The 27,946-nt window shown below is 34.4% G+C and overlaps 1 protein-coding gene across 1 annotated transcript; it reads right to left on the reverse strand.

Annotated features, from left to right (window-relative positions):
- Positions 1–307: 307 nt before the first annotated feature.
- On the reverse strand, positions 308–27,946 carry INTS13 (integrator complex subunit 13). Its single transcript, NM_001197314.1, has 16 exons — positions 27,713–27,946; positions 25,686–25,760; positions 20,939–21,141; positions 20,493–20,573; positions 18,543–18,633; positions 17,080–17,208; positions 15,485–15,569; positions 12,653–12,742; positions 12,347–12,436; positions 10,589–10,767; positions 9,360–9,530; positions 8,961–9,115; positions 8,401–8,631; positions 6,144–6,283; positions 1,152–1,287; positions 308–380 (listed from the first exon to the last, which is right to left on the reverse strand). The coding sequence occupies exons 1-16, from the start codon at positions 27,935–27,937 to the stop codon at positions 341–343; spliced, it is 2,121 nt and encodes a 706-aa protein (NP_001184243.1). The 5' UTR covers positions 27,938–27,946; the 3' UTR covers positions 308–340.

Below are 27,946 nucleotides of genomic sequence, written 5' to 3' on the forward strand. Positions count from 1 at the left end.
AAAAGAATACTCCCAATATTTTACATTTCAGAAATTTTAATAGTTTTATTTGGCAAAGAGAAGCCTAAGAATTTTTTAAAAAACATTTCGAGAGGGAACATCCTTTTACCATAAAATAAATTTGTGTGATTTGGGAGGACAAATTTCAAATGTATATTTTTTGATATATGTGCCAATTTTACAATTAATACAAAAAAGATAAAGTTAGTTGAAATATTTTAAAAATGTAAAAAGCAGTCCAGGCAACGTAACTATACAATCTTGCTGTAAAAGTACTTATATCAAATTCTGCCCAAAATATGTATGCAATATAGTAAATTTTAGTTCTTCAAGTCATTCTTCACTGCCGGCTGGCTTTGCCATTTTCTGCTGTCTCCATTCTGAAAAACAGAAGAAAAAATGAGCTGGTAAAGTAAAATGTTCAGTAACTACTCATATTTTTTCTCCAACTTTCACACGAAATTAAAGTTTATATATTCATAGGACAAAAGAACATCAGTCCTCTAGAAAAGGACTATAATTAGGGTCCCTCTGGTTATCCTGCCTCCCTTGTTTCGCAGATGAATGAAAATTGAAGCTCAGAGAAATAAACTAATCTTGCCAAGGTTTCATTTCAAAGGTCACTTTTTCTATGATAACTCGTCAAGCTTAAAGCAAAGGGAAAAAAACCCCTACCATTTTGCCAAAAATTTATTTCCTTTTCTGCTAAATAAACTCATTTACCAATACATTTTCAAGAGGTCTTCCAAAAAGGATATTACAATAATCAGAACTGAGACTTATTCAATTAAAATCAACACTCCTAATACTGTATTACTTGATAGAAAGGTATTTCTCCCCTATTTTTTTCTCCTCTATTTTTTTTGTAAGATTCAGTATTGTACATTAAGTGTTCCCCGATATTTCCGTCTATGATGTCTACTGAGCAATGAAATGCTCTAAGGAGTAAATACTTTCAGGGTTCTAATCAATATAATCAAGTCTTTTATAAGTACCAAGAATCAAAGAAGTTAATTTTTTCTCTTTATAGGTAACATGTATCAACTTATCATATTAGTAATAAAAATCGCTGAACACAACAGCAGTGATTACTACTTTAATTTTTAATAAAGCAATTAGCAAAACCAGCTTCTACAATATGTAATACAGACCCATTTTCCTCTTTAAGATGTTGATATAATTCAGCTCTGTTATTAACAGAGTTCAAACGTCCAGCAAACTCCTGATGTTTTCTGGAATTGGCAGTATTGATTCTATTACTCCATAGGGATAATAAAGACACTGGCCCTGTTACATGTAAAAGAAGAGGAAAAGGGCAGAATAATTCATTACTTCAAGATTTACAAATTTAAAAAACTTACCTTTAATTCCATTGTTCATTTTATACAATTAAAGCAATATAATCCTTCCTTTATTCTAAATGTTTAGGGGTCACCAATACCCCAAGACTACTAGTCTGGTGATTTGCTGGAAGGATTCAAGTAATTAAACATAAAGTTATAGTCTGAACTAAAAATCACTGCTGCAACAGGGTAAGGATACACAGCCAGATCAGTAACAGCAAAAGATACACTAAGCAAAGGACAGAAGAATCCACTTGCAGGCTTTCTATGCTCTCTCCCTACAGTAGGGGTTTACACCAAGGGCACAGTCCCTCCAGCAGCAAAAATGTAGCCATGTGGGCACAAAATTTTTTCAGGGAAAGCCCGTGTAAGATTCAGAATCCTGGGTTTGTTTGTTTTTAAAATGTTTTATTTATTTATTCATGAGAGACACACAGAGAGAGGCAGAGACATAGGCAGAGGGAGAAGCAGGCTCCAGGCAGGGAGCCCGATGTGGGACTTGATTCTAGGACTCCAGGATCACGCCCTGGGCCAAAGGCAGGCACCAAACTGCGGGGCCACCCAGGGATCCCCAGAATCCTGGGTTTTTATTAAGAGCTGGACACAAGGGCGTTCTCCACCAAACTACAATTACCAAAAGTCCAGACTCTCAGGTGGAAAGCAAGTGTTCAGTTCAGATGTAAGACCAAATAACATCATCATTTAGGGAATGTTTTAAAAGCCAATTTCCCAGATGCTAACCAAAGGCCAAATTTGTAACAAATTTCTCTTTCCTGTATAATATGAGAAAAAGGCAAAGCACTAGCACAGCCAAAACAATTTTGAAAAGTAGAATAAAGAAAACCCACTACCTGATTTTAAGACTCTGCTAATAGTGATCATAAAAGTATCATATTGGCAAAAGGAAAGATACATGGACCAATGGAACAGAAAACCCAGAAATAAACTCTCACATATAAAATCAACTGGTATCTGATAAACATACAAAGGCAACTCAATGAAGAAAAAGTAGTCTTTTCACAAATGCTGCTGGAACAATTAGGACATTACATAAAAAAAAAAAAAAAAAAAGAACATTGACTCATATCTTACACCATATGGAAAAAATAAAAAAAAAACAAACTCAAAATGGATCATGGCCTAAATGTAAAATCTAAAAGTACAGAACTCCTTAAAGAATATGTAGGAACAAACTCATGTGACTTTGGGCAAAGATTTCTTATAGATAACACCAACAGCATAACCATAAAAATTTTTTTTTACATACTGGACATCATCAAAATTGAAAACTGCTCTACAAAAGTCACTGTTAGGAGAAAGACAAACCAGACTGGAAGAAAATACTGCCGAATCACATACTCAACAAAGCATTTGTATTCAGAAAAAATAAAGAATTCTCAAAATCCAACAAAAAACCCTCAGCCCAATTAAATATAACCACAACACCTGAATGATCCCTTTATTATTAAATAAATATGTACGGATGGAACAAAAGGAATTGGAACGAGGCTCACCACCATCAGTCATGAGGGAAATAGGAATTCGAACCACAATGAAATACTACTATATAACCTAATAGAAGAGAAAAAAAAAAATCCAACAACTGCTCTCAAGAATGCAGAACAACCAGAACTCTCATTAATTGCTGCTGGGAATGCACAATGATACAGCCAGTTTGGAAAAATGAGTTGGTAGATTCTAATATAGCTAGTTATTTCAATGGGATAAAAAACCCATTGACAAACACACAATGCAGATGAATCTCAAATGCATTATGCTATGTTAAATAGGCCAACCTCAAAAGGCAGCATACTTTGTGCCTTTTTCAGAATGACATATTAATGAAATTATAAAGTATGCTGCCTTGAGAAAACGTCAATGGTTATGAGGGGCTGGGGGTAAGGGGAGTGTAGGATGATTACAAAGGCGCAGTCCTGGGCAGCCTGGGTAGCTCAGTGGTTTAGCGCTGCCTTCAGCCCAGGGCATAATCCCAGAGACCTGGGACCAAGTCCCACGTCGGGCTCCCTGCATGGAGCCTGCTTTTCCCCCTCTGCCTGTGTCTCTACCTCTCTGTTTCTCATGAATAAATAAATAGAATCTTTTTTTAAAAACAAAACAAAACAAAACCCAAAGGTGCAGTACTAGAGAATCTTTTGAGTGATGGAACTGTTTTTTTATACCCTGATTGTGATGTGGGTTGTCCTGCAACTGTATACACTGCCTAAACTCACAGAATTGCACACCAAAAAAGAGGTTAAATGATTGCATGTACATTTTCCAAAACTATATTAACAAGTCTTTTCTTTTTTTTTCCTTTTCTTTTCTTTTCTTTTTTTTCTTATTATAAAACTAATACAGGTTCATTAGATAAAATCTAGAAAACAACATATAAAAGAGGAAATAAAATCATCCATAATACCACTGCTCTAACAACTTTAAATATTCCAGTCATTCTTCAAGGCCAATCTATATCAAGAAAATTACATTTTGGTTTTTCGGTTATTGCATCATACAAAGAGAGCTGAAGAGATTTTCACCAAATCTAGAGGGCTTGTTTGGAATAGCCCATGTAGAGTATACATCAGGCACAAAATTCATTTTGGAGAGTCTTGGGAAGTCATTTTCCAAAACAAATGAAACTCAAGTATATAAAAAAAGGCCCATAAAATTCGCTGATCAGAAGAGATATGTGACTTAGGTTTTAAAACAGAATGGAAGAAAAAACAAATTTCAAGTACTAGCCTTGAAAGGAAAGTTACAAGGTTTGAAAACAGCAATTTGCAACCAAGTTGCTTCTCATTCCGGCCACTCTATACAGTGCCTCCTGCGTGAAGCATTAGCAATCTATTTAATTTAATTTAAAGTGACAAAGAAATAAAGTGAAAAGCGCGGTTTAAGTGTGTATACAAACTTCTTTTTAAAAATAAAATGGAGATCATGGTATAAATGGCTTTGTAGGCTGCTTTTTTTTCCCTTTACCTTCTATTTTCATTCATTTACTCATTCAACAAGTAATAGCTGAACTTTTACTATGGGCCAGGAAATTGAGTGGTAGTAATAGAACAGTAAATTTTAAAAAGCCCCAGCATTTTGGGCACCTGGCTGACTCAGTTCATAGAGCATGAGACTCTTGGTCTGGAGGCCGTGAGTTCAAGTCCCACACTGGGCATAGATCCTACTTAAAAAATAAAAAGCCCAATCTTTTAAAATGTTTCAAAGTAGTAGTAGAGGCAAGATGTCAAGCAATGTCAGTGCAGGACTCTTAAGTGCTACCCCTGTGTAATCCTGGGATGCAATCGAAGCACCTAACTTAATTATGAATGGAGGTTAGGGAAGTCTTTCCTGAAAAATGACTTGAGTTGAAATCTGAATGATACACATTAGCAAGAAGGAACAATAATCATTATTCTTGAGCTATACAAATTCCACCCTATGGACACTGTTACTTAGTTATTTTCTTACTAATAGTGTTTTGGTTGCTTGTAACTCTTTGCCACTAATAAATAATTTTTACAATTCTATTTTCCAAGGAACATCGAAGCATTGTTTAAATTAAACCTAAATTTGTCATCCTAATCAACTGGTATATTTTGGCCTGTAAGAAATAGAATAATTTATCAAGACATTTATTTATTTTCTAGGCACCCTGGCAAATGCCTGAAAGGCAAGTACAAGATTGCTCTTGAAGAGACATGTGACTTAGGACATGTGACTGATTTCAAAGAAATCAGTTAATGGAGAGTATTTACATGTATCACATTATATATACAGGAAGAGTATACAAAAAATAAACAAGACATATATATAGGCAAAAAATAAACAAGGCATTATATATACAGGAGGAGTATACAAAAAATAAGGCTTTCCCTAGGATGAGATGCCAAAGATCATATGTCCAGACCCCAGGTGTTCTTGCCTTAAGAGAGGCATAGTGGCAAAAAACAAGACAATCTTTTGTTACACCATTTGCCATTTATCCTAAAAAGACTAAATCTAATTTATCTTCAAGACAACTAAGTCTACAATTTCAGGAGCCCCCAAACCCAATTCATATCTCTGATACCCAGAATTCCTTCAAGAAGAAATTAAACATTTGAGTTGATAAATAAGAGATAAAATGAAATGAAAATATTGTGGCTTTTTCACAATGAAAACATTACTTATAATACCTTTACTGAAACTCACTCAGTGACACCACACTGTAGGCGGGTAATATTAGATATTTCCTTAAGTTCAGAAGGAGTTTAAGGAAAAGAGTTTGTCTTCAACAAACCTAGCATACTTAGTATAGAGTCAGAACATAAATGAATTCAAGTTTACATAATTAAAATTTCCTAAAATACAGACTTTACAGTAGAAGTACTTATTTTCCAACGGCTTCTTTAATGAAGGTATGACACTACCTTTCCTTTAATGCCAACAAATAGATTTTTCTGCCTGTATTTTCCAAGGCTGTAAAGAGAATCTCCCAAACAGCATCCAGGAATAGTTTAGTAGTTCTTCCTCATATATGCAACAATTATTAAATGACACTGCAGAAAACAAACTAAATTGGAAAACTTTTTACACACACAGTTACTACCATAGTTCTACTCTTTTTTTCTTTTTTTAAAAATTATTTTATTTATTCATGAGAGACTCAGAGAGAGAGAGAGAGAAGCAGAAAATATAGGCCAGAGAGAGAAGCAGGCTCCCCATAGGGAGCTCAATGCAGGACTCAATTCCAGGACCCCAGGATCACGACCTGAGCCAAAGGCAGACGCTCAACCACTGAACCACCCAGGTGCCCCTCTACCCTACCTTTTGATTTTTCTACTGGTGGAGTTTCATCCATGTCGACAAGGGGCTTTTTGTTTGGAGGTTCTGGGGAATCAGGCGAATCTTTTATAATTTCAGCTTCAGCCAATTCTTCTTTTCCACGTTCCAGGATTCCTTTTAATCTTTTAGAGGGACAAACAATAAAATTTAAAGTTTAAATTTTAAAAAATCTGACTGGTTCAATAATTAAACTAGACTTTGCAAATTACTTTTAAAAAAAGATAAGCTGTCAGAGGAAACCTAGAAACTAATCAAAAGATAAACCTCAACCTAAAATCAGGTAAGAGAACTTAATGAATTAAATACAAAGTTTCCCTTTTCCTTCATCATAATAATGTAATAATTCAGTAATATAGTTCTCTGTAAAATAAAACATGGGCAGAAAATTTAAGTTAAAATTAAAGATGACAGAAATGTCATCTTTGGAAGAAATGTTAAAATCCTATTTCAATTTACAAATAAGATTAAGAAATCTACTACCATTTGTGCTCTAGTTGATGTGCTGTGGGAATGTATTCACATTTCACAAATTAAGAACTAAACTCCATGCTCATTTTGAGTTTCATCGGAAAACAGAAACTTTCAGAATACTTAAAAGATCAGTGGTGTCTAAACAAGAATACTTCCCCCCGCCCCCTTTTTAAAGTGAGCTAATTCTGTTTCAGAAGTTCAGCAGCCCTAAGAAAGAAATGAATTTCTATGGTCAAAGAGAATAAAATGTTCTACTTATTTTTGGATGAAATGATATGATTTCTAGAATTAGTTCAAAATATTCCCATGTGGGTGGAGTGATGGTGGGAGTGGTGAGGTGAGTGGTTGTGGAATATATGAAATAAGATCTGCCATGAATTGTTAAAAATAAATGAGTAACTATTTGTTCTATTGTTGTATATGTTTGAAATTTTCCATAGTAAGTTCTGTTTTGTTTTTAAGGGACTTACTAATATTGCCATCATAGTATTTACCTGATTCTTTGCCTGATTTCTGGCAAGGAGATGTAAGACAAAACCAGCTGAAAAGTTATGATATTTTTATTTAGAAGCCTTTATTACTTTTAATGTTTTTTAAAATTTAACCTTGACATTACCATATAAATCACAAACTAAGGAAAAAGAGTATATTACTGAGGAAGGTTTTTTTTTTTTTTTGAAAGATAAGGCCTGGTAATTTTTTTTTTTTAAGATTTTATTTATTCATGAGAGACAGAGAGAGAGAGAAAGAGAGAGAGAGAGGGAGGCAGAGACACAGGCAGAGGGAGAAGCAGGCTCCATGCAGGGAGCCTAATGTGGGACTCGATCCCGGGTCTCCAGGATCACACCCTGGGCCAAAGGCAGGCACCAAACCGCTGAGCCACCCAGGGATCCCCCTGAGGAAGGTTTTCAGAAGTAAAACTATGCTCTTCCTCTATTTTTCAAGGACATCCTGTGTCTATTTTTATAACAGCACCTTCCACACTTTGCTATACTCAATGACTTACATTTCTATCTCTACCATAAGACCGTATGTTCTTCCAGGGCAATAATCTTACACTAAATGCCTGACTAGGGGGGAATCCCTGGGTGGCTCAGCAGTTTAGCGCCTGCCTTCCGCCCAGGGTGTGATCCTGGAGTCCAGGGTTCAAGTCTCACATCGGGCTCCCTGCATGGGGCCTGCTTCTCCCTCTGCCCTGTGTCACTGCCCCCCTCTCTCTCTGTCTCGTATGAATAAATTAAAAATCTTAAAAAAAAAAAATAAATGCCTCATTGGCATTTAGTATTTATTGAACAAAGAAATAAAAACATGTCTGTGATATTCATAACACATAAAGTGAATAGATACCAAATATGGTATATTATGATTTTCAGAAGTTAAGAAAAAATTAAACACTACCTTTGCCCCAACAGTAAAAAAGAATTACAACTCTTTTTTTTTTTTTTTTTTTTTTTTGCGAGAGTGTCTGCCCATAGGGGTAGGGTGGGAGGAGTAGAGGGAGAGGGAGGCTGGATGTGGAGCCTGACAAGGGGCTCCACCTCACAACCCTGAGACCATGACCTGACCTGAAACCAAGAGTCAGATGCTTAACCAAATGAGCCACCTACATGTCCCTACAACTCTTAACCCCATGACATTTTAAATTTTAAAAATGATAAAATCATAGTTAAAACAAAATAAACATATATTTTATGAATGGTTTGAATGTGCTATACGTAGCATGTGACATGCCAAAAGACACCATGATACTATATTATCAACAAGTCACCTCTCTGAATCTTGCCAAGATTTTTCCTGTTCATAATCTTTCACTGCTTTCTCTGATTTGTCCTCTTTGTCCTCCCTCTTTCTTCCTCGTTTCTTTCGTTCTTCTTCTTCTGGGGGTTTGCTCCTACATGCCATCAGACATTCCAAGACTCTCTGATGTTTCTCCGAGTTGTTGATATGAGCTCTGACAAGAGTTTCTAATTCATTCCACATGATACGGTATTGTTCATCTCTGAAGTAAAGATTTAAAATAAGGTTCTGAGAAATACTCTTTAAACAATATTGAAGTGGCACTTGCTACTGGTAAAATAAACTAAAAGGAATCATTAAACATGGACTTTTTCTTCTTTAGACAGTTCACGATGTGATTCTAAGTTATAAAATCCAATTCTGCTATTCTAGATTTTATACCATCTCACCTCAATCATATATGTGTGCGTGTGTGTGTGTGTATATATATATATATCCAACCATATAATTTACACATGGAATAATTTAGCTTTAAAAACAGTATATATCAAATAAATGGGCTATATCAAGAATGTAAGAAAAAAGAATTACCTTTTAGGGCCTTTTCCTCTTGTACCAACTGTGGAAATAGGTAGAGGATCATTTTTCCTTTCCATATCAACTAAGTTGTATATTGTTTTTTGACAGTTCAACACATCTTCTTCTGTCAAAGATTCTTTTACAATAACACTGGCTAATGGAACTACCTGTTGGAATTTTTTTAAGAAATAAAAAGAAAATCTGTCTTGAAAAACAAATATCAAAGCATCTAGGTAGAACGTCAACTGATTTTAAACATCACCATGGTGAGATAACCTATAACCATCATTTCAATTTTCTAATTCTTTAACTGTAGCAGACTCATATATTCCATTCTTTGCTCAAGAAATGGCATCTGTAAAGAACATATAACTAATCTAGAAAAAAGGCTGAAAACTATTTAATACTTACCGCTTGCATGTTAAAAATGGTGGTTTGTGAAATGATCATAGGCCAGTAACGGGTGTGTTTTTCTAACTGATCTTTTGCTCGTTCCAAAGGGATCTCAAGACTTCCATCGATTTTATATCTGGGGTCTAGAAAAGGAGTTAATCTGTTTTCCCTCATAAATTCACCAAAATCCTAATGATAACCAAATAAAATAAAATTAGAAACTATTTCCTAATGTCTCAGTGTGGATTACATGTAATAGTCTGTTCCCCTGATGTCTTCTGCCCTGTGACATGCAATAGTTTTTCCTCTGACAGCCCCCTTAGTAATCTTTTTCCCTTCTTCTGAACATGAAGCCTATCAGCCTTTATTATGGTAGAGATGAAGAAAGCCTCAAGTACAAAAGCATTTATAGTTTTCTACTTTTTAAAAGCCCAGAAACGCTCATTTTTCTTCACTTCTATAGTTTTACTCTTTTATATCATATACAGACAAAGGAAAAGGTTAAGCATAACATCAAAATGTTAACAGTGGTTATCTTTGGATGATGGAATTATAGGTAATTTATAGCCTTTGTTTTTAAAAGACATCTGTTATATTCCCTAAATCTTCTACAACAAATACTTATTAGTTTTCTTATTAAAAAAGATATAAAAGTAATAAAGAAAAGCCTAATCAAAAATCATTACCTACAGCATACACTTTTGTGACTTACAAAGTATGTTCCTATACATTAATCACATTTAATTTTCACAACTCCCTCAAAGTAAATAACCATGAAATACCAAATATAAAAGAGGGGAGGGGGACTGAAAAATTAAAATCAGAATAGAATTTCCACCCCAAATAGACACAACTTCCTCGTATATACCGTTAAGTGACCAAAATTTAATGTTATTTCAAAGTAGCAGCAACCAAATACTGAAATGTTTTTATTTGCCATTAAGTTACTAGAAAATAAACTTCCAACTGAAATATCAGTCAAATCAATTTCCATCCTTTCTTATAATTCCAGGTATCAAGGCTATCTGTATACTTCTAGATATACACTGAATATAGAAGAAAGACTACACAGTGATAAGCAGCTCTTTTAAATGTTAAAGAAAGATCACCTAATTAAAATAATAAATCAGCAACTTCTCCAAACCCCATTTTGTCACAGATCTTAGCATGTTAATAGGCATTCAATAAGTACTTGCTGAATGGTGACAAGAGTCAAAACACAAAATTTATCAATATTAGAATCTTACTGTGATCCGGTAGTCTGTAACTCTGCCTCCACATCCTTCACTAATTGAAGGTGGATCTTCTAGAATGGATCGAGAACTGCTAAGGACATGCAAAAAAATCTCTCCTCCGTGGCTACTAAGCATATGACTAATGACTTTGGAACCTGACTTTCGTGGCTGTTCCAATAAAACAGAACGACCTGTCAAAAGCAAGATTACTCTATCAGTGATGAAGTTCAAATAGGCTCTAATTTTTTCCCTTAATATTTATCTCTAGATTTTTCATTTCATTAAACCTCACATTTTAAGCAACATTGCTAATTCAGTATATCTGCATTTCAAGTCCTAAAAGTCTAAATTCTAGCCTTAGCTTTCTCTCTTGGTCACTCCAAGCTTACATAATTACATAGTTTTCCAAAATAAGTATAGTAGTCTCTGGCTACTTTTTTTTTTTTTAATTCTGATACTGTCTTTTTATTTTTTTACTTTATTTAGCCATTATTTCTTTTGAAAAAACAAGCACATGCATCACTTCTTGCACAAAGGGTACTATCTGCAAATTGGTGGGGTTTTTTTGGGGTTTTGGTGGTGGTGGTGTTTTTTACTTAGAGAATATCCCAGGGGTCACTCTGTTAACAGTACGGAGATCTTCCTCATTTCATTTTGCAAAAGGATCCATTTCTGGGTGGGCCATGGCTTAATCTGTCCCCCACAGCTGGACATTTAGAAAAATTTTGTTACCAAGTTTTCTATTAGAACAGGAGGACTCCCTTTCTTCTGTAATCCCAGAATGTTTGGTTACATTCTTCACACATTATAAGTAAATTTTTTATCCTGGACATCAAGAAGAAAAGTGAGACAACTGCTGTATAACTCTCCAATTACCAAAGCTACACAATATTTGGGGGAGAAAGCAGTCTCCATTCAATTCCACAATACCTCCTACATACCAACATGGTTATTATAACTACTTTCTATTTCACATGACCGAAGGTTATTTATTTTAAGATTTTATTTATTTTAGAGAGAGAGAGCACAGAGGAAGAATGAGAGGGAGAAGCAGGCTCCCTGTTGAGCAGAGAGTCCAATGCAGGACTTGATCCTAGGACCACAAGATCACGACCTGAGCCGAAGGCAGACACCTAACCAACTGAGCCACCCAGGTGCCCCTACCGATGGTTATTTAATCTGAACTTCATATAATCTGATAATGAAATTTTGCTTAATTTTGATCTATCAGTGGTTTCAAAGTTAGTTCATCACAAGAATCACTGGGAAAGCTATTAAGAATTTAAATCTAGTAAATGGACTCTAATAATTTTTAATTTTCACACAAGGAAACCACAGATTTAAAGTCCTATGTGAAAGAATCATATGGCATAATACTAAAAAACTGTTTATTTAGATTAAGGTAAACTGTGCAAAAAGAAGCCCATATATACTATGCAATTCAAAATTCAGTAGGCCAAAATAAATAGTCTGTATTATTCTACCCAAAAAACCCAACTTAGACTCTAACAACCAAATTTTTAAATTAAATATATCAAGTAACACTTTTTTATATACAACAACCTGAAAGACATAAAGTCATCTTATTTTTAAACATTAGTAAAACTGCTAAAAGGGTACTCACAATTATGTAACTTTAGAAGAGTTTTGGGAGATAAAATATGTTTAGACTATCTTAAAAGAGCTTTCTAGAGTTCAGATTTTCACATCTCTTACTAATAATTTCACTTGTATTATTCTCAGACAAAACAATTAAATATTGAAAATTACCATTTAGAAGAAAATTAGTAAGGCAGGAAGAAGGTCTACTATTTACGTCTACAGGTGAAATGCGGTAAGCGCCAGTACAATAGTGTAATTCTGAAATGGAAGAAAATACTGATTTCAGAGAATATACAGGAATATTTCCACAATTAAAAGAGGATAAAGAATGTTCATTGAGCCCCTAAAACAATGAAAACCAAAAATTCAAAAAGAAACAGACTAATGAACCACACACACACACACACACACATACACACACTTTAAGAACTTTTGGTTTATTCTTTTCTCTTTCAATTTCTTTAAAATACCTACCAATGTTATTTGTCCTGGGAGTGCACCACTTTAATGTTATTGTTTCCTTAAATGAACCTTCTCTACTGCTGCCACCTATGTGGGTATCACCTTTAAGAATAAACCAGAAAAACATTACTAAATAGGTCACAATCTGCAAATTGTTTACCCTAGACTTTCAAAAACAGTTTAAACTCTAGAAAAGAAAATACTTTTGGGAGAACATTATTTTTATACAGTCTTCTAGAAAAATACCAAATGGAATTTGGATACTAGCTCTGATTAAAATAAATATTCAATTTTCCTCCAAAATTTCTCAATAATTAATTTTATCATTTCAGTCACTGCACTGGAAGTCAACAGCAAAAATTTCAAAAAAAATTTTAAGATTCTACAACTGCTCTAACACCATTAAATAAGATAACATGGTTAAATACTGAAAGAAAGCTTCAGGAATCTAAAATACACGACTGATCATACTGAATCCTAATGAATTCATGAAAGGAAACATAAAATGAAGGGTCTAGAAAGTAAATATATAGAAAGATGTAACAAAGATGTAACAGTGAGCATGTTTTGCCTTAACAGAGTTTACAGCAAAATAGAGTGAACAGATGTTAATAAAATAATAATGAACAAATGCAAACTATAAAGTTGACAAAGCTTTGAAGATGTACACAGTACCATGAGCATCTGCACAGATATGTGATCTAATTTAAGACATCAGGGAAGGTTTCTTTGAGAAGTGAAAACTAGTTTCAGTCTAAAAGGATAATAGAAAATAACTAAAGAAATGAAGGAAAGAGTATTTGAGCAAGATGCCAAGATACTGTAACAGGAGGGAGCACGAAGAATTTCAAATTTCAGGTCTGCATGGCTGAAACAGAGGAGAGGAGTACACTGTGAGGAGAAAAGAGGACAGACCAGGCGATGCAGGGCCTACTAAGAAATTTAAATAGCTGGGTCTTTATCCTAAGGCTAATGGAAAAGCAATAAAGGATTGTAAACTAAGGGGAACATGGTCAGGATTAGTATTATGAAAGCTATTCTAGCTAGACAAGAGTAGAGAGACCATTTAGGGGGTGACTATGGGATACTAGGTAAGAAATTAATAGGTTGGATCAGAGAGATGGTAATGATAGTAGAGATATAGTTGTATGGATGTATTTGAGAGACACTTAGTAGATAAAATCCAGAAAATGTGATGATGGACTACATATGAAGAATGACAGATGTCTCAAAGATGACTGAGGTTTCTGCCTTAAATAGCTAGACACACAACAGGGTCATTCACTGATAGGGAACATTAGAAGACCAAGAGGGTGACTCAGCTGGTTAAGCATCTGCCTTCAGCTCAGCTCATAATTGCAGGGTCCTGGGATTGAGCTCCGCAGAGTCTGCTTCTCCCCCCTCTCCCTCAGTTCCTCCCCCGGCTCATGGTCTCTCCCTCTCATTCACTCTAAATCAATAAATAAAATTTTACAAAAAAAAAAAAAAAAAAAACACCAGTTCAGGGGCAGAGCTTGTTAGTTGTTTTGGGAATGTTGCATTTTAGGTGCCTGCGAGACATCTAATAGATGTAATTAGGCAGTAGAATATGTAGATTTGGAGCTTAGATAAGATATGAGGGCTAAAGTGTAGGTCTACCCAGCTCTAATGTCATCTCTATAAAGCTTGCCTAACTCATGGAGGCATAATCACAGGCAAACTCTGTGTTTCCACAGCACCCTGTTCCTATCCCCACTATAGCATTTTACACATGGTGCCCATGTGTCATACATACAATGGGTGAATCAATAACCATCTTAGAGAAATATTTTGTGTCACAAAGAACACTCTTAACATTATTTGTTTTAAAAATAAATATTTTAAAAGTTGATATTATCTCACAGGTTCTCAGTAATTTCCACATACTATATTTTCAAAAACAAGTTCTTTACATTCCTTTGTTAAACACTAATACATCCTATTTATCTTAAGTTTTTCTCATGTTAGAAATCTGTATTAGATTAATTTCAAGATTCCTTATGTACGTAACAAATGTTATGATTGGTTGAAGGTACTAACTTCAGAAAAGATGCATACAACATAGTCAGAGTCAACCATATAGCATCAACTTACACAGAAAACATTCCAAAGGATTTAACCAAATGCCAAAATTTAAAGGCAATGCCACTGAATTTTAGGAATGGATGGAATATTACAGTTCATCTAATAAGTATCTTAATTTATTAAAATGTGCAGACTGAAGTCTAGAAACAGGGATGTTGCCATCTGATGGGAAAGTGTTAGCTAAAATTCTTATCTACTATCTCCAGTTTTCTCCTTCAAACCATGCTGCAACTGCAAACAGTTGCAGAAATATATGATTTCAGTAATGAGATCACTGACTCAAATAATTTTTAGGGGAAAGAAAATGAATTTAAATTTAAATTTCAAGACTGAAATTTTTCATGCAGGCAAGCTGGAAGTCTATCACTCTTTTAAGTCAGTTCTTGTTTTTGCTTTCCCAAACTGGTTTGCTTGCAAAAGAAAAACTATGACATGACTATCATGGCTATCTTTCTCAGTATTGATTCCAGTAGCTAGAGTTCCTAGGTCATTAATAGGTAATACTTTTTTATTTTTTTATTTATTTTTTTTATTTTTTATTTTTTTATTTTTTTATTTTTTTCATTAATAGGTAATACTATAGACACTAGTTCCAAGGTCATTAATAGATAATATTGAAGAACAAGTTTGGAGAAATGTACTACTGTCCATCAGGTTTGCTTACTGACAAACTTCTCAAAGTTGTTAGTATGCTTTCATATGTTAGATTTTATAAAATAGTTTTCACCATCCTTTACTTACCACTTTTCAGGAAATCCACATGTGCATCTTTGTGATGAAGTAGCTCCACATCATAATTGGCAGATGTGTTAGCATGTTGTTCTTCCTTAAAGCAAAATTTAAAATAACTTGGTTTTATTTTCAAAATAATTAAGTTATTAATTATTCATTTTGCTTTTTGCTCAAAGTGAAGTAAAATATACCCAGCATTAATTAGCTATAATGGGACAGCTTGCTCAGTAATTAATCTATTTAAAGATGCAATAGTTTCCAAGGCAATGAACTCTACTTAAAAACTACTAGCTATATATGTAATAAAGTATTTAATGATTTTTCTTACATTACATCAGAATTAACATAAATGACTCTTCCAGAACTTGAGATTTCTTTTATGCCAAATGCATTGTCTTGCTAATACATTTTATACATAAATATTATTAACTGAAATAGTTTACATAAATTAAAAGTGAAATAGTTGTTTAAAGGAGGAAATAGCATCTTTAAATACCTTTAGGAAATTAGCAAACATCAATTATATAAATTAGCAAATACATACTAATAAACAAGTTTAGTTACTTGTTTTTACAAATTACTAAGAACTTCAATATTATCTATTTACAAGAAAAAGACAAAGATTGAAGAGAGTCACACCAGTTGCACACAAATATGATCAAATTTAAAAAGTAAGGTATCTGTCACTCTCAGAGTATTTTTCTTGTAACTCAAGAAATTACATATATTAAAATACATTATACCATTTTACTTGATAATTGCTATTGTATCAAACCATTCTATTGGATAAGGCTACAATTTCTATTAAAGAGCCAGCCATTGGTATAAGGAGGAAATTAATAAAGAACAGATCATATTTCTCATGAAATTTAGTGTTCATCATATGGTGGCAAAACAATGAAACTGGACTTAAAGCCAATTTGAATTTTTAGGTATGATGACTACTTCATATTTGCAAACATAACCAATAAAATTAAATTCAACTCCACACAGTAAAAATTCATGTGAAGCTTATTATGGGCCAGGCATTGTCCTGGTCCTAGGCAACTTAATGATAAAATAATGGAAATGAACAGATACCAATAGATTCCTAATAAAATCCATGAATAAAATCATAAGACTTACATCTTCGGTTTTTCAGCTAGAATATAATAAACTTTTTAAAACTATAAGCTATTTTTCCCCATGAGATCTACTAGTTACAAACATTTTCATACTAGATGAACAAGAACAAAAATATAGGAAATAGAAGATCCACTAGAATGCACAAAGTAAAATCTAGTAACATAATCGTCTGGAAAAGAATCACAGAAAAAGTGATCATTTAAGACACAGATTATATTTTAATGACAACATAGTTTAAAAGCTAATATATAGTGCTCTCACTAGAAAGAAAAATAGAGAATTTTGTTCTGTGATCCTTTCTTTGTTGCTTTTCACTATGTACTGACCTGGTCAAAGACACTGAATGTGGGCTAGGCAAAATAGAAAATATGATATAGGGAGAAAAAATTAAGGTTCAATTAAAATAAATAATACGTGTCAAACAAATACTTACAAAGGAAAGCAGAGCTTTCAATATAGCAAGAAAAAGAGCTGCCTACCTTCATTGGAATATTTGTAATAGTAGTTGAAGCCAAGTCAAAATGTTGCTGTACTAAAATATTTAATTTGGTAGCAAGGTGCCGTCCAGCACGAACACTATGAACTTCACTGGTTAAAACAGGAGATAACTATAAAAAAAGTATTAAGAAAAAAACCCATAAAACATTAATATAGTGTGACCTAGTGTCAAATACTTTACTTCAATCTATAAAAATTATTTACTTTTAGAATCTAGAAAAAATAAAAAGGCCCATAAATTAACTATGATCATTATTTTAGCAAAACATTTTCATACACTCACTCAACAGATAAGCACTAAGCAGAACTTACTATGTTATGTGCCAAAACTATGTGAGTTGTTAAAGAATACAGCAGTAAATGGGCAGTCTTTGTCCTCTTGAAACTCAGAGTGAAAGTCTTTAAGTATTTATTTTAATTTACAATTTTTACTTCTATTTATCTATATGCAAAATGGATCTGAAATGGCCCACGGAAATACTGTAGAAAAGTAATTAATTTTGTGGAGAGGAAAACCCATGTAAATAAAACTACTTATTATAATAAAGAATGTGGAAATTGTCACGAACTTCATATTTCATCACCAATAAACGCGATTAGGCAGCCAAAAGTTACTTACAACAAGGTAACAAACTTTCACTCAGTTCAGGGTATAAGATTTAATGTAAATAAGTTTTTAGTTAACACAAAGTAAAGCCAACTTACCACATTATCAAAAGAGGCAAAAGGAAGTTAACCAAAAAAAGGTTTATGCTGGAAACTACCCAAAAACACAAGGATAGGGCTAATGATCCTAAAATACCACCTAACCATAAAAAACTCAGACTAAGGTAATACTTCACATGTTTATATGAACTAGGCTAAATGAAAAACCAGAATATGAACATATACATTTAATATAATTATATAAATACATAAATCTATATTTCTAAACATACCAATTATGGAGGATATTTTATGATGCAAATCCATTTAAAAATCACCACATTCATCTTTTCCTTTAAAATTGTTCAAATTTATTTAAAAAGTAAACCAAGATTAGAAATTAGTTTCAGCCTTCTGTCCTCTGGCTATGTAAATTATCTTATTAGAGTCTATTTTTGTTAAAAAGTGTATTGCCTTTCTAAAGAGGAAAAGAACTTTCATACAATAAAAAGTCATTAAAGCAAATGAAATCCATTAAAGTGACTGAAATTTTAGGAACAATACTATGTATGGTTTTGCAACACATTTAAACTTCAACAGGCAAGCAAAACAGAAAACATTTTAACATCTAAACTATAACATAAAGAATCAGCGTAGGTGTTTTTCCAGAGACTGCTTTGAAAACTCCAAATATCTGCTTGGCAGAAAATGTTGGCAATGTGATCAGCTTTATGCTAACCCTTCCCAGTGTTTGTCAATAAATAACAGTGATCTTTCCTTCCATTACTTCTGCACTTACCTCTTTTTTAGGACGATCAGATACAAGGCTGTCTTCACCAACTGCATAAGTATGGATCAAGACCAGTTCACACTTCTGAATCTGCATGAGACTTAAAGAGAAACTTTTTACTTAGAATAAGAATACATAGTATATAAAGAATCCAAGTAGGTAAACTATTATAAGTTCAATATACCAAAAAGTATATCTCTATACTCAGATATTACTGTTAACATAAAAGCTATTTATTTATTTAACTTATTTATTCACGAGAGACACAGAGAGAGAGAGAGAGAGAAGCAGAGACACAGGCAGAGGGAGAGGCAGGCTCCACACAGGGAGCCTGACATGGGACTCCATCCCAGGACTCCAAGATCAGGCCCTGGGCTGAAGGCGGCGCTAAACCACTGAGCCACTCAGGCTGCCCCAAAGCTAAATATTTAGAAAAACTGTGTAATTGTTGTATTTGTATAGCAATGACCATTTAATGAATATATGAATTTAATTCTAATGCAAAAATGATACTTTGTGTTTGAAAAATAAAGGAAAATGTCTTACAATCAGAAATAATTTTCGATAACTGCCACTAGAGAAACTGAATATATTGTATATTGGTTTCCCTTTTACTATTATTTTTAAGGACAAATCGGACAATAATAACTGAAAATAATCCTGCTCATTAACAATAATACTAGTGCTCCACTTAAGAAAATTAATGCTAGCTTGGAGCACCTGGGTGGCTTGGTCAGTTAAGCATCTGCCTTTGGCTCAGATCATGATCCCAGGGTCCTGGGACCTAGCCCCAGAGTGGGCTCTCTACTCAGCAGGGAATCTGCTTCTCCTTCTGCTTGTGCTCCCAATTGCTCTCTCTGTGTCAAATAAATAAATAAAATCTTAAAAAAAAAAAAAAAAAAAAAAAGAAAAGAAGAAGGACGCCTAGGTGGCTCAGCATTTGAGGGTCTGCCTTTGGCTCAGGGCAAGATCCCAGAGTTCTGGGATGGAGTCCTGCATCGGGCTCCCTGCAGGGAAGCCTGCTTTTCCCTCTGCCTATGTCTCTGCCTTCTCTCTGTCTCTCTCATGTATAAATAAAATCTTAAAAAAAAAATACCTCAATCTACTATAAACTCCATATTTCAACTGTCCTATACTTGTCTTTAATAGCTTTACTTTTTTTTCTTTTGAGAGTGGAGTTGGGGGAGCATGGAGGAGAGAGACAGAGAGAGAGAGAGCGAGAACCCAGAACCCGAAACAGGTTTCATGCTCAGTGCTGAGCCTGACACAATCTTGATTTCACAACTTTGAGATCATGCCCTGGGCCAAAATCAAGACTCAGACACTCAACCAACTGAGCCACCCAAGTGCCCCAGATTTTTTTTTTTTTTAATTATAATGCAATTAGCTGTTATGTTTTGATTTGGTACATATTAAAAAATGCTACCAACAATCTGTTCATTTTACAAATTTGTAACGCAAAGTATAAGAGCAAGCCATCAAACCAGTATGTTTTACAAATGTATTATCTTATCCTTTTGATCACCTTTCCTCTCAAAAAGAAGTAAAATTTTATTTTATTTTATTTTATTTTATTTTTTTTTTTAATTTTTTATTTATTTATGATAGTCACACACACAGAGAGAGAGAGAGAGAGGCAGAGACACAGGCAGAGGGAGAAGCAGGCTCCATGCACCAGGAGCCCGACGTGGGATTCGATCCCGGGTCTCCAGGATCACGCCCTGGGCCAAAGGCAGGCGCTAAACCGCTGCGCCACCCAGGGATCCCAAGAAGTAAAATTTTAAAGTGAAAAAGAAAACGGAAAAATTTTCTTATCAAACATACATTTTCTGGCTAACTCGTAGAACTAGTAGAAAATTCAAGGGAATGCCACCAATTACTATTACAATTATTGGAATAATTATGATGAGATACAGGACTATAAAATGAAATACTGATTTGACTTATGATTATACTCACTGATCTGAATTTGCAGCAAGCTTGTTATGCTCATGAATTGTTTCCTGGACACAGTCTTCAAGCATTCGCACATGACTATCACTACAGCATAAAAAAACAAACTTGAATAAACAGAGAAAAAAACATACTATTCAGCTGTAGTACCTTGTAATAGAGACTGAAAATTACTTCAATAAGGACTGTCTTTAACATGTTCGTTCACTCACAATATCAAAGAAGCAGCTGAAAAACTAATGAAGAAAAAAGTCAAATTAACCTATATGATGACAATCTAAACAGCTTTCAACTGAAATGAGTTATATTAGAACTGGATAAATATGGCTTTAATATTAGAAAAGCTACTTGAGATATGCTTAAATGCTAACATGCTGTTCCTGTTTTTTTTTAAACTGTAATAAGACATTAAAATTCTCTTAGTGAAAGGATTATTCTGATTAATGTCTTACCTTTTTGCATTAGTAATGCAAATTATTCGTCCTCTATTTCCAACACGTTCTGCATTTTCCATTAGTAGAGTACGAGCCTCATGTTGGTATTCTGTAATTTTACACAGGGTTTCCACTGCTGCAACCAGACCATGCAGAATGCTGCAGCATTCTGGGTCTGCTCGTGGATTAGGAGGCCCAACAGCAGCTAATGCTGCCATTAGCTAAAGTAAAAGAGAAAATAATTATGTTGGCAAGAGTATGTACAAGTCAGACACCACAAGAAAAATATAAACCAATGTATCTTACAAATATGGACACAAAAATCCTCAACAAGATAGTAGCAAACAGAATCCAGCAACACATAAAAAGAACTATACACCACGACAAAGTGAGACTTATACTCCAGGAATGCGAAGTTGATTTAACATCTGAAAGTCAATTCATGTAAGTATCAATAGAATTTTTCAAAAATCACATGATCATCTGCATAAACACAGAAAAAACATTTTACAAAATCCAGGACCTTTCATGATAAAAAAAACTCAGCAAACTAGATATAGAAGGGAACTTTTTCAAGCAGAAAATGGCACCTATGTACCCTACGGCCCAGCAATTGCACTACTGGGTATTTACCCCAAAGATACGGATGTAGTGAAACACTGGGACACCTGCACCCCAATGTTATAGCAGCAATGTCCACCACAGTCAAACTGTAGGAGCCACAAGGTCCTTTGACAGATGAATGGATAAAGAAGATGTGGTATATATAAACAATGGAATATTACTCAGCCATCAGAAAGGATGAATACCCACCATTTGCTTCAACGTGGATAGAACTGGAGGGTATTATGCTGAGTGAAAATAAGTCAATCAAAGGACAATCACTCATACATGGAACATAAGAAATAGCGAAAGGGATTATAAGGGAAAGGAAGGGAACTGAGTGGGAAAAATTAGAGAGGGAGACAAACCATGAGAGACTCCTAACTCTGGGAAATAAAGGGTTGCAGAAAGGGAGGTGGCCAGGGGGTTGGAGGTAACTGGGTGATGGGCACTGAGGAGGGCACTTGATGGGATGAGCACAGGGTGTTATACTATATGTTGGCAAATCAAGCTTAAATAAAAACAAATGTAAAAAAAAAAAAAAGAAAATGGCACCTATGAAAAACCTACAGATGACATCAGGCTTAACAGTGAAGACTTGATGTGTTCCCTCTAAGATCAGGAACAGAAGGATGTCTTCTCTCATTACTTCTATTCCACACTGTACTGGAGGTCCTAGCCAGAGCAATTAAGAAAAAGAAATAAAAGGAATCCAGATTGGAAAAGAAGTAAAATTATCCCTATGTTGCATATGACATGACCTTGTATGTAGAAAATCATAAGGAATTTACTAAAGACAATTAGAAATGAAAAGCAAGTTCAGTAAATTGCAGGGTACACAATCGATACACAAAAACAAATTGTACTGCTACACACTTGCAATGAACCATCTGAAAATGAAGAATTCCTTTTTTTTTTTTAAGATTTATTTATTTATTTATTCATGAGAAACACACACAGAGAGAGAAAGAGGCAGAGACACAGGCAGAGGGAGAAGCAGGCTCCATGCAAGGAGCCTGATGTGGGATTTGATCCCCGGTCTCCTGAACCACATCCTGGGCTGCAGGCGGCGCTAAACTGCTCCGCCACCAGAGCTGCCCCAAAGAAAACAATTCCATTTGTAATAGTACCAAAAAGAATAAAATCTTTGAAAAAAAAATAAATAATAAAAAAATAAAATCTTTGGAATCAAATCAACAAAGGAAATGTGAATTTTATATTCTGAGAGCTACAAAGCACTTTTAAAAGAAATTAAAGATCTAAATGAATGTAAAATATCCCATGTTTATGGGCTGGAAGACTTAATATTGTTAAAACCGCAACACTACTCCACTGAACTACAGATTAAACTTAATCCATGTCAGAATTCCAGTTGACTTTTTTGTAGAAACTGACAAGGTGATTCTAAAATTCATATGGAATGGCAAGGGTTGGAGAACAGCCAAAACAATTTTGAAAGAGAACAAAGTGGAAGAACTTTGCTTTTATGTGCATAAAGTTACTCTGGAATAAACCATAGAAAACTAATAGTGGTGGAGATAAACAGTGATTTGCTGGTAAATCAGCTCTCCAAAGTCAGGGGTAGGAGGTAAGCCCTAATTAGTAGTGTTTGCCAATATCTATGATTAAATAAAATACTCCCATAATGGCAGATTTCATGCTTCACTAAACACAAAGCTGGTAGGAGTTGAACATACTCACCTCGTAGGCGAGCATAAGTGGGATCTAGTACCACTAATTGGGTCAGGGGACTAATTGGAAAGTTTTCAAGGCTTAACTTTTACTACACATGCACATATGTATAAGTGTACGTATGTCCCTCTGTATGTATATATGTAAACTTAATTTCTAAACTATACAGGTATTACGTATTCATAAAAAGTAATCAAAAAAGAAAGAAAGAAGACTGTGTAAATAACTATACAAAGTCCCTGATACATAGGAGAAACTCAGGAAAAAGTAGCTTTTTAGGGATGTTGTGTTCCAGGGGAAAGTAGCAAAAAGCAAGCTTAAGTTTTGTACTCAGACAGAAATGGCCTGAAATTCTGGCTCTGCCTTTTATTACTGAGTCAATCTCTCCTAACTTGAAAGTGAAAATAATAATATAAACTGTTCCACATTAGCATAATACTTTCAAACTTTATTTAATCAAGTCTACAAAAACTAGACCCAAACTCCTCAACTCTGACAATTTTTGGTGGTAAAATTTAAGATATATAGGATAGAATTATGTCCTGTAGCAAAAAGAGCCCTGGACCCATGTACAGAAGTCAAACAATCTTTGGCCCCTGTGGGCCTCTGTTCTTTCACTTGCACAACGAAGGAGTTGAAGCAAAGGATGTTTACAATCAATCCTTCTAGCCCAAAAATTTGTCTTCCATCTATTTCACTTGTTACTCATGATTCTAAATGATTTTTATTTTTTAATTAATTATTTATTTATTCATGAGAAACAGAGAGAGGCAGAGACACAGGCAGAGGAAGAACTCATGATTCTAGGGAAAAGTGTGACACTGATAACCAAAGCTAAACATTAAATGTGTTAACACAGACAAGATTATACATAATTTATACAAAATGTCAATTATTTTACATAATGTTACGCCATAGTCATCTGCTATATAGTTGCCTTCCTAACTGCAGTTTCTCCTTCTGTTCACAATTTAAAAGCAATCAGTGATACTATGTGCCTTCACATTCAGAAAGCAGAGGGATGTAGCAATTCTCTTAAAATATATATACCATTATCAAATGCACAACTTTTACTGCACTGCAGAGGTGAAGCAAGGAAAACCTATACAAATTTGTGATTTTTATTTATACACAGCTAGAGAGGCTTCAAGCTTCCTTCAAAGAACCTCTTAAAAGAAGTGAAGCAAAATACATGCCCTTTCAAAAAGACAAGGCAGAGACAATGTACCGAATCCTTAATATTATTTTTTAAAGTAAAGAAAGAATAAAGAACACTGTGGAGTAATATTAATGCAAAGCTAAACCAATTAAAGCCTACTGCTTGAGTTACCTCAAAAGAATAAAATATTAGGTATGTTTACCTACTATAACACTAATCAGTGTTATAGTATCAGGGGTGGCAGCCTGGGTGGCTCAGCGGTTTAGTGCCGCCTTCAGCCCAGGGCCTGATCCTGGAGACCTGGGACTGAGTCCCATGTCAGGCTCCTTGCATAGAGCCTGCTTCTCCGTCTGCCTCTCTCTCTCTCTGTCTCTCATGAATAAATAAATAAAAATCTTAAAACTTAAAATCTTAAAACTGAAGTCTTCCATCCAACTGAACAGCAAAGAACATAATCTATCACAAATCTCAGTATTCTTAAACAAATAATGTTTAAAAAGCACTAGGCCTAGAAAGCAGCCAGTTCAAGCAAAAGACTGTGCTCTAAGAAGTTTTTCAAGAAAAAAAAGAAACAGTCTGCTAAATTTCTCATACATTTATGATAAAAATATTGACAAGTTTTGCAGAGAAATGAGGAAAAGCAGCAACAGATACATATAAAATTAAGCAAATTACAAAAAAAGAAATGATAAATTGCAAGAATAAACAAAAAGTTACACAAGAAAGGAAAGAATATGTAAGTCAAATCATTGTGTTTTACACCTTAAACTTATACCGTGCTGTATGTCAATATCTCAATAAAACCTTTAAAAAAAAAAGGAAATAACCACATATACTACTTAGTTTAACAGTGAATAACACATTATATAGGTATCATAATGCAAATATGCAATTTGAAATAAACAAAAATTCTAATAACACTGAGAAAATGGGGGAAAGGAAGAGGGTGGGCATAAGGGCATGGGTGACAGGAAAGATAGAAGTTAAATTTTCATTAACAACAGTAAAAAAATAAAGTTTTAATTGAGAACTCTATCAATAGTAGTAAAACTATTAGTTTATTTCTAGTTACTACTAATAGTAGTAAACTATCATTTAGAAATATGGAAGTAAATACTAGATGAGCTAGATTTGAAAGTTTGCTTCTAAGAAGTAGGAAAAGACTGGAATGAAGATAGCTGTTTTTCATTATTAGTTTAAAACATGTGCAGATACTATATTGATAAAAAATCTTTTAAATCACTTTCCAAAAAAGTATTACCACGTTCAGATAATTTTCAAAAATGGCCACAGCTCAAAACCTAACCATACCTCCTGCAAATTTTGGTCTTCTTGAGTCCAAGAATTTAAAACATGTGCTCCAGAGTCACTCACAATGAAATTCACCTGATAGATTTCAAAGACATAATTAGTATTCACATCCAATTCCACTCAATCACATCATATTTAAAATAATATGCAGTCTCTAGCACTGGCTTGCTGATTCATTCATTCACTTTATAGTTATAGAATACCTAGTATATGCCAGGTACTATCCTTGGCACTGGGGATTTGGGAATACAGCGATGAATAAAAGTTGTATTGCTCACAATATTGGGAAAGTCAGGGGCTGGGGGCGGGGTGGTAAGTCAGGGGCTGGGGGGAAGAATACAAACAAATAAATGCACAAGATAATTTCAGTGAAATTGGTTAGCTGCTTTAGGTTGGGTGGTCAGAGAAGGGCTCTCTGTGGAAGTGGCAATTGACCCAAAATCAAATGACCAAAAGGAACCAGACATAAATAGAGCTGGGGATAGAGAATTCCTGGTACAGCAAACAGCAAATGCAAAGGGCTCTAAATCCTATGTGTACACTCAAAACGGTGAAAGGGTCAGAGCTGGCAAAGGGGTGGGAGATAAGCTCAGAGAAATAGGTAGTAGCCATAACCCAAAAGGCACTGAAAGTCAAAATAGTGCATTTGGACTTTATAATAAAGTAAAATGCAAACAAAAAATACTATCAAGAAAGAGGATAATGCTAGTAAGGATATATTAGAAAATACATAAAATGATGATTGCTCCCTTTTGAAGGAGCGTGAGATTATTTCTTTCCCCCAGATTATATGATCTTATCCATGATCTTTTTTCCTCATCCATGAAGTGAGTTTTACATCCCTAACAAATTTGATAAGTAGCCTTCTCTTGTAAGGCTTATCTGACAGGGATATATTCTACTAGCCGCTTTAGTTACACTATCTCATTGAAATCTTACATCATAGAAAGAGGTACTAGGCTTACATGGGAGGAAACTGAGGCTTGGAGAAATTAAGCAATATGATCAAGGTCACACTGTGACACACTAGCTAATGATACCAGAATTTGAATCAAAGTCTGCACCCTAAATTACTACTTATCCTCCCTATCACGTTCTTTTACCCTACATAATGCATAATTTGCAGAGGGACTAAAAACACCTTACGTTTTAATTTGGAACATATCTGAAGGTATTAGATTCTCTATGCTCAGCCTTACTGTTACTGCCCTGCCTGTCCTAGTCTAAGAACTGGCGAGGTCCCATCTAGGCTGCTCCAAATGAGACAAAGCAAATCATCCACTTGTGGCTAACCAAATGACTCCCAAAATAAAACAGCTGAGATGATGAAACCTAAAGATAATTTTCATATTTGGAATCTATCAATCTTCAATCTCTCTTCTTGTGGAAAAAAACAATTTCCAGTTAGCATTCTTAAGAGCAATTTCTTTCCAATATGGCCAAATCCTACAGCAGTTTTGTGTGCATTTGCTGAAACTGTAAGCAGCCAGCCTGCTTAGGTTCAAATTCTGGTTCTGCCTCTAAAGAGCTGTGTGACTAGGAAAAGTTTTTGCTCTTTACCTCGATTTATATATCTCCAACATGGCAATAACAAACAAAGCTGATATTCAGATGGTACATACCCTCACAATCTGACACTGCTTACACCCAACATCCCTTGTGCTTAGCCCCGCAACAGTTCTCAACGGTCAGTGCCTGTTTTATTCTGATTATTATATACTTTGAAAAATTTCCCAGTAATTATAGTGGCTACCTTATAGGACTGTTCTGAGACTTAAAAAAGTTAGTGAATATGAAGCACTTTGGAAATGACTGGTACGTGTAAATGCTCCAAAACTGTTAGCTGTTATCATTGCTGTTAGCCCCAGTTAGATGCACACAGCATAATAATTCCAAGGAAGAGTTCTACATACATACATTTTTAAAGCAGCAAACAGTTTTAAGTCAATCTATAGTACATTCTTACATAAAAAATGTAACAAGCCCATCCCCCCAAATCATGATTTTTGCTTGTATTTCACACTCACCAGCTTTTTGAAAGGAAATATATCATACATTATTCTACAATATTCCATGGAAGATTCTACTGAGCAAGTCCACAATGATTTAGATATGGGGGCCAAAGGGATGATTCCTTGGGTCCTATTCTTCACCAGCATATCAAACTCAACATGCTGTCTGCATGATTCTGCCATATAAGGGCAGTGATCTACAACAAATACTGTTTTATGAGATTCAGAAAAAATCTTCATTTTGTTTTA

The sequence above is a fragment of the Canis lupus genome, chromosome 27 (genome assembly GCF_011100685.1).
Source record: "Canis lupus familiaris isolate Mischka breed German Shepherd chromosome 27, alternate assembly UU_Cfam_GSD_1.0, whole genome shotgun sequence".
In the NCBI taxonomy this organism is placed as follows: domain Eukaryota; kingdom Metazoa; phylum Chordata; class Mammalia; order Carnivora; family Canidae; genus Canis; species Canis lupus.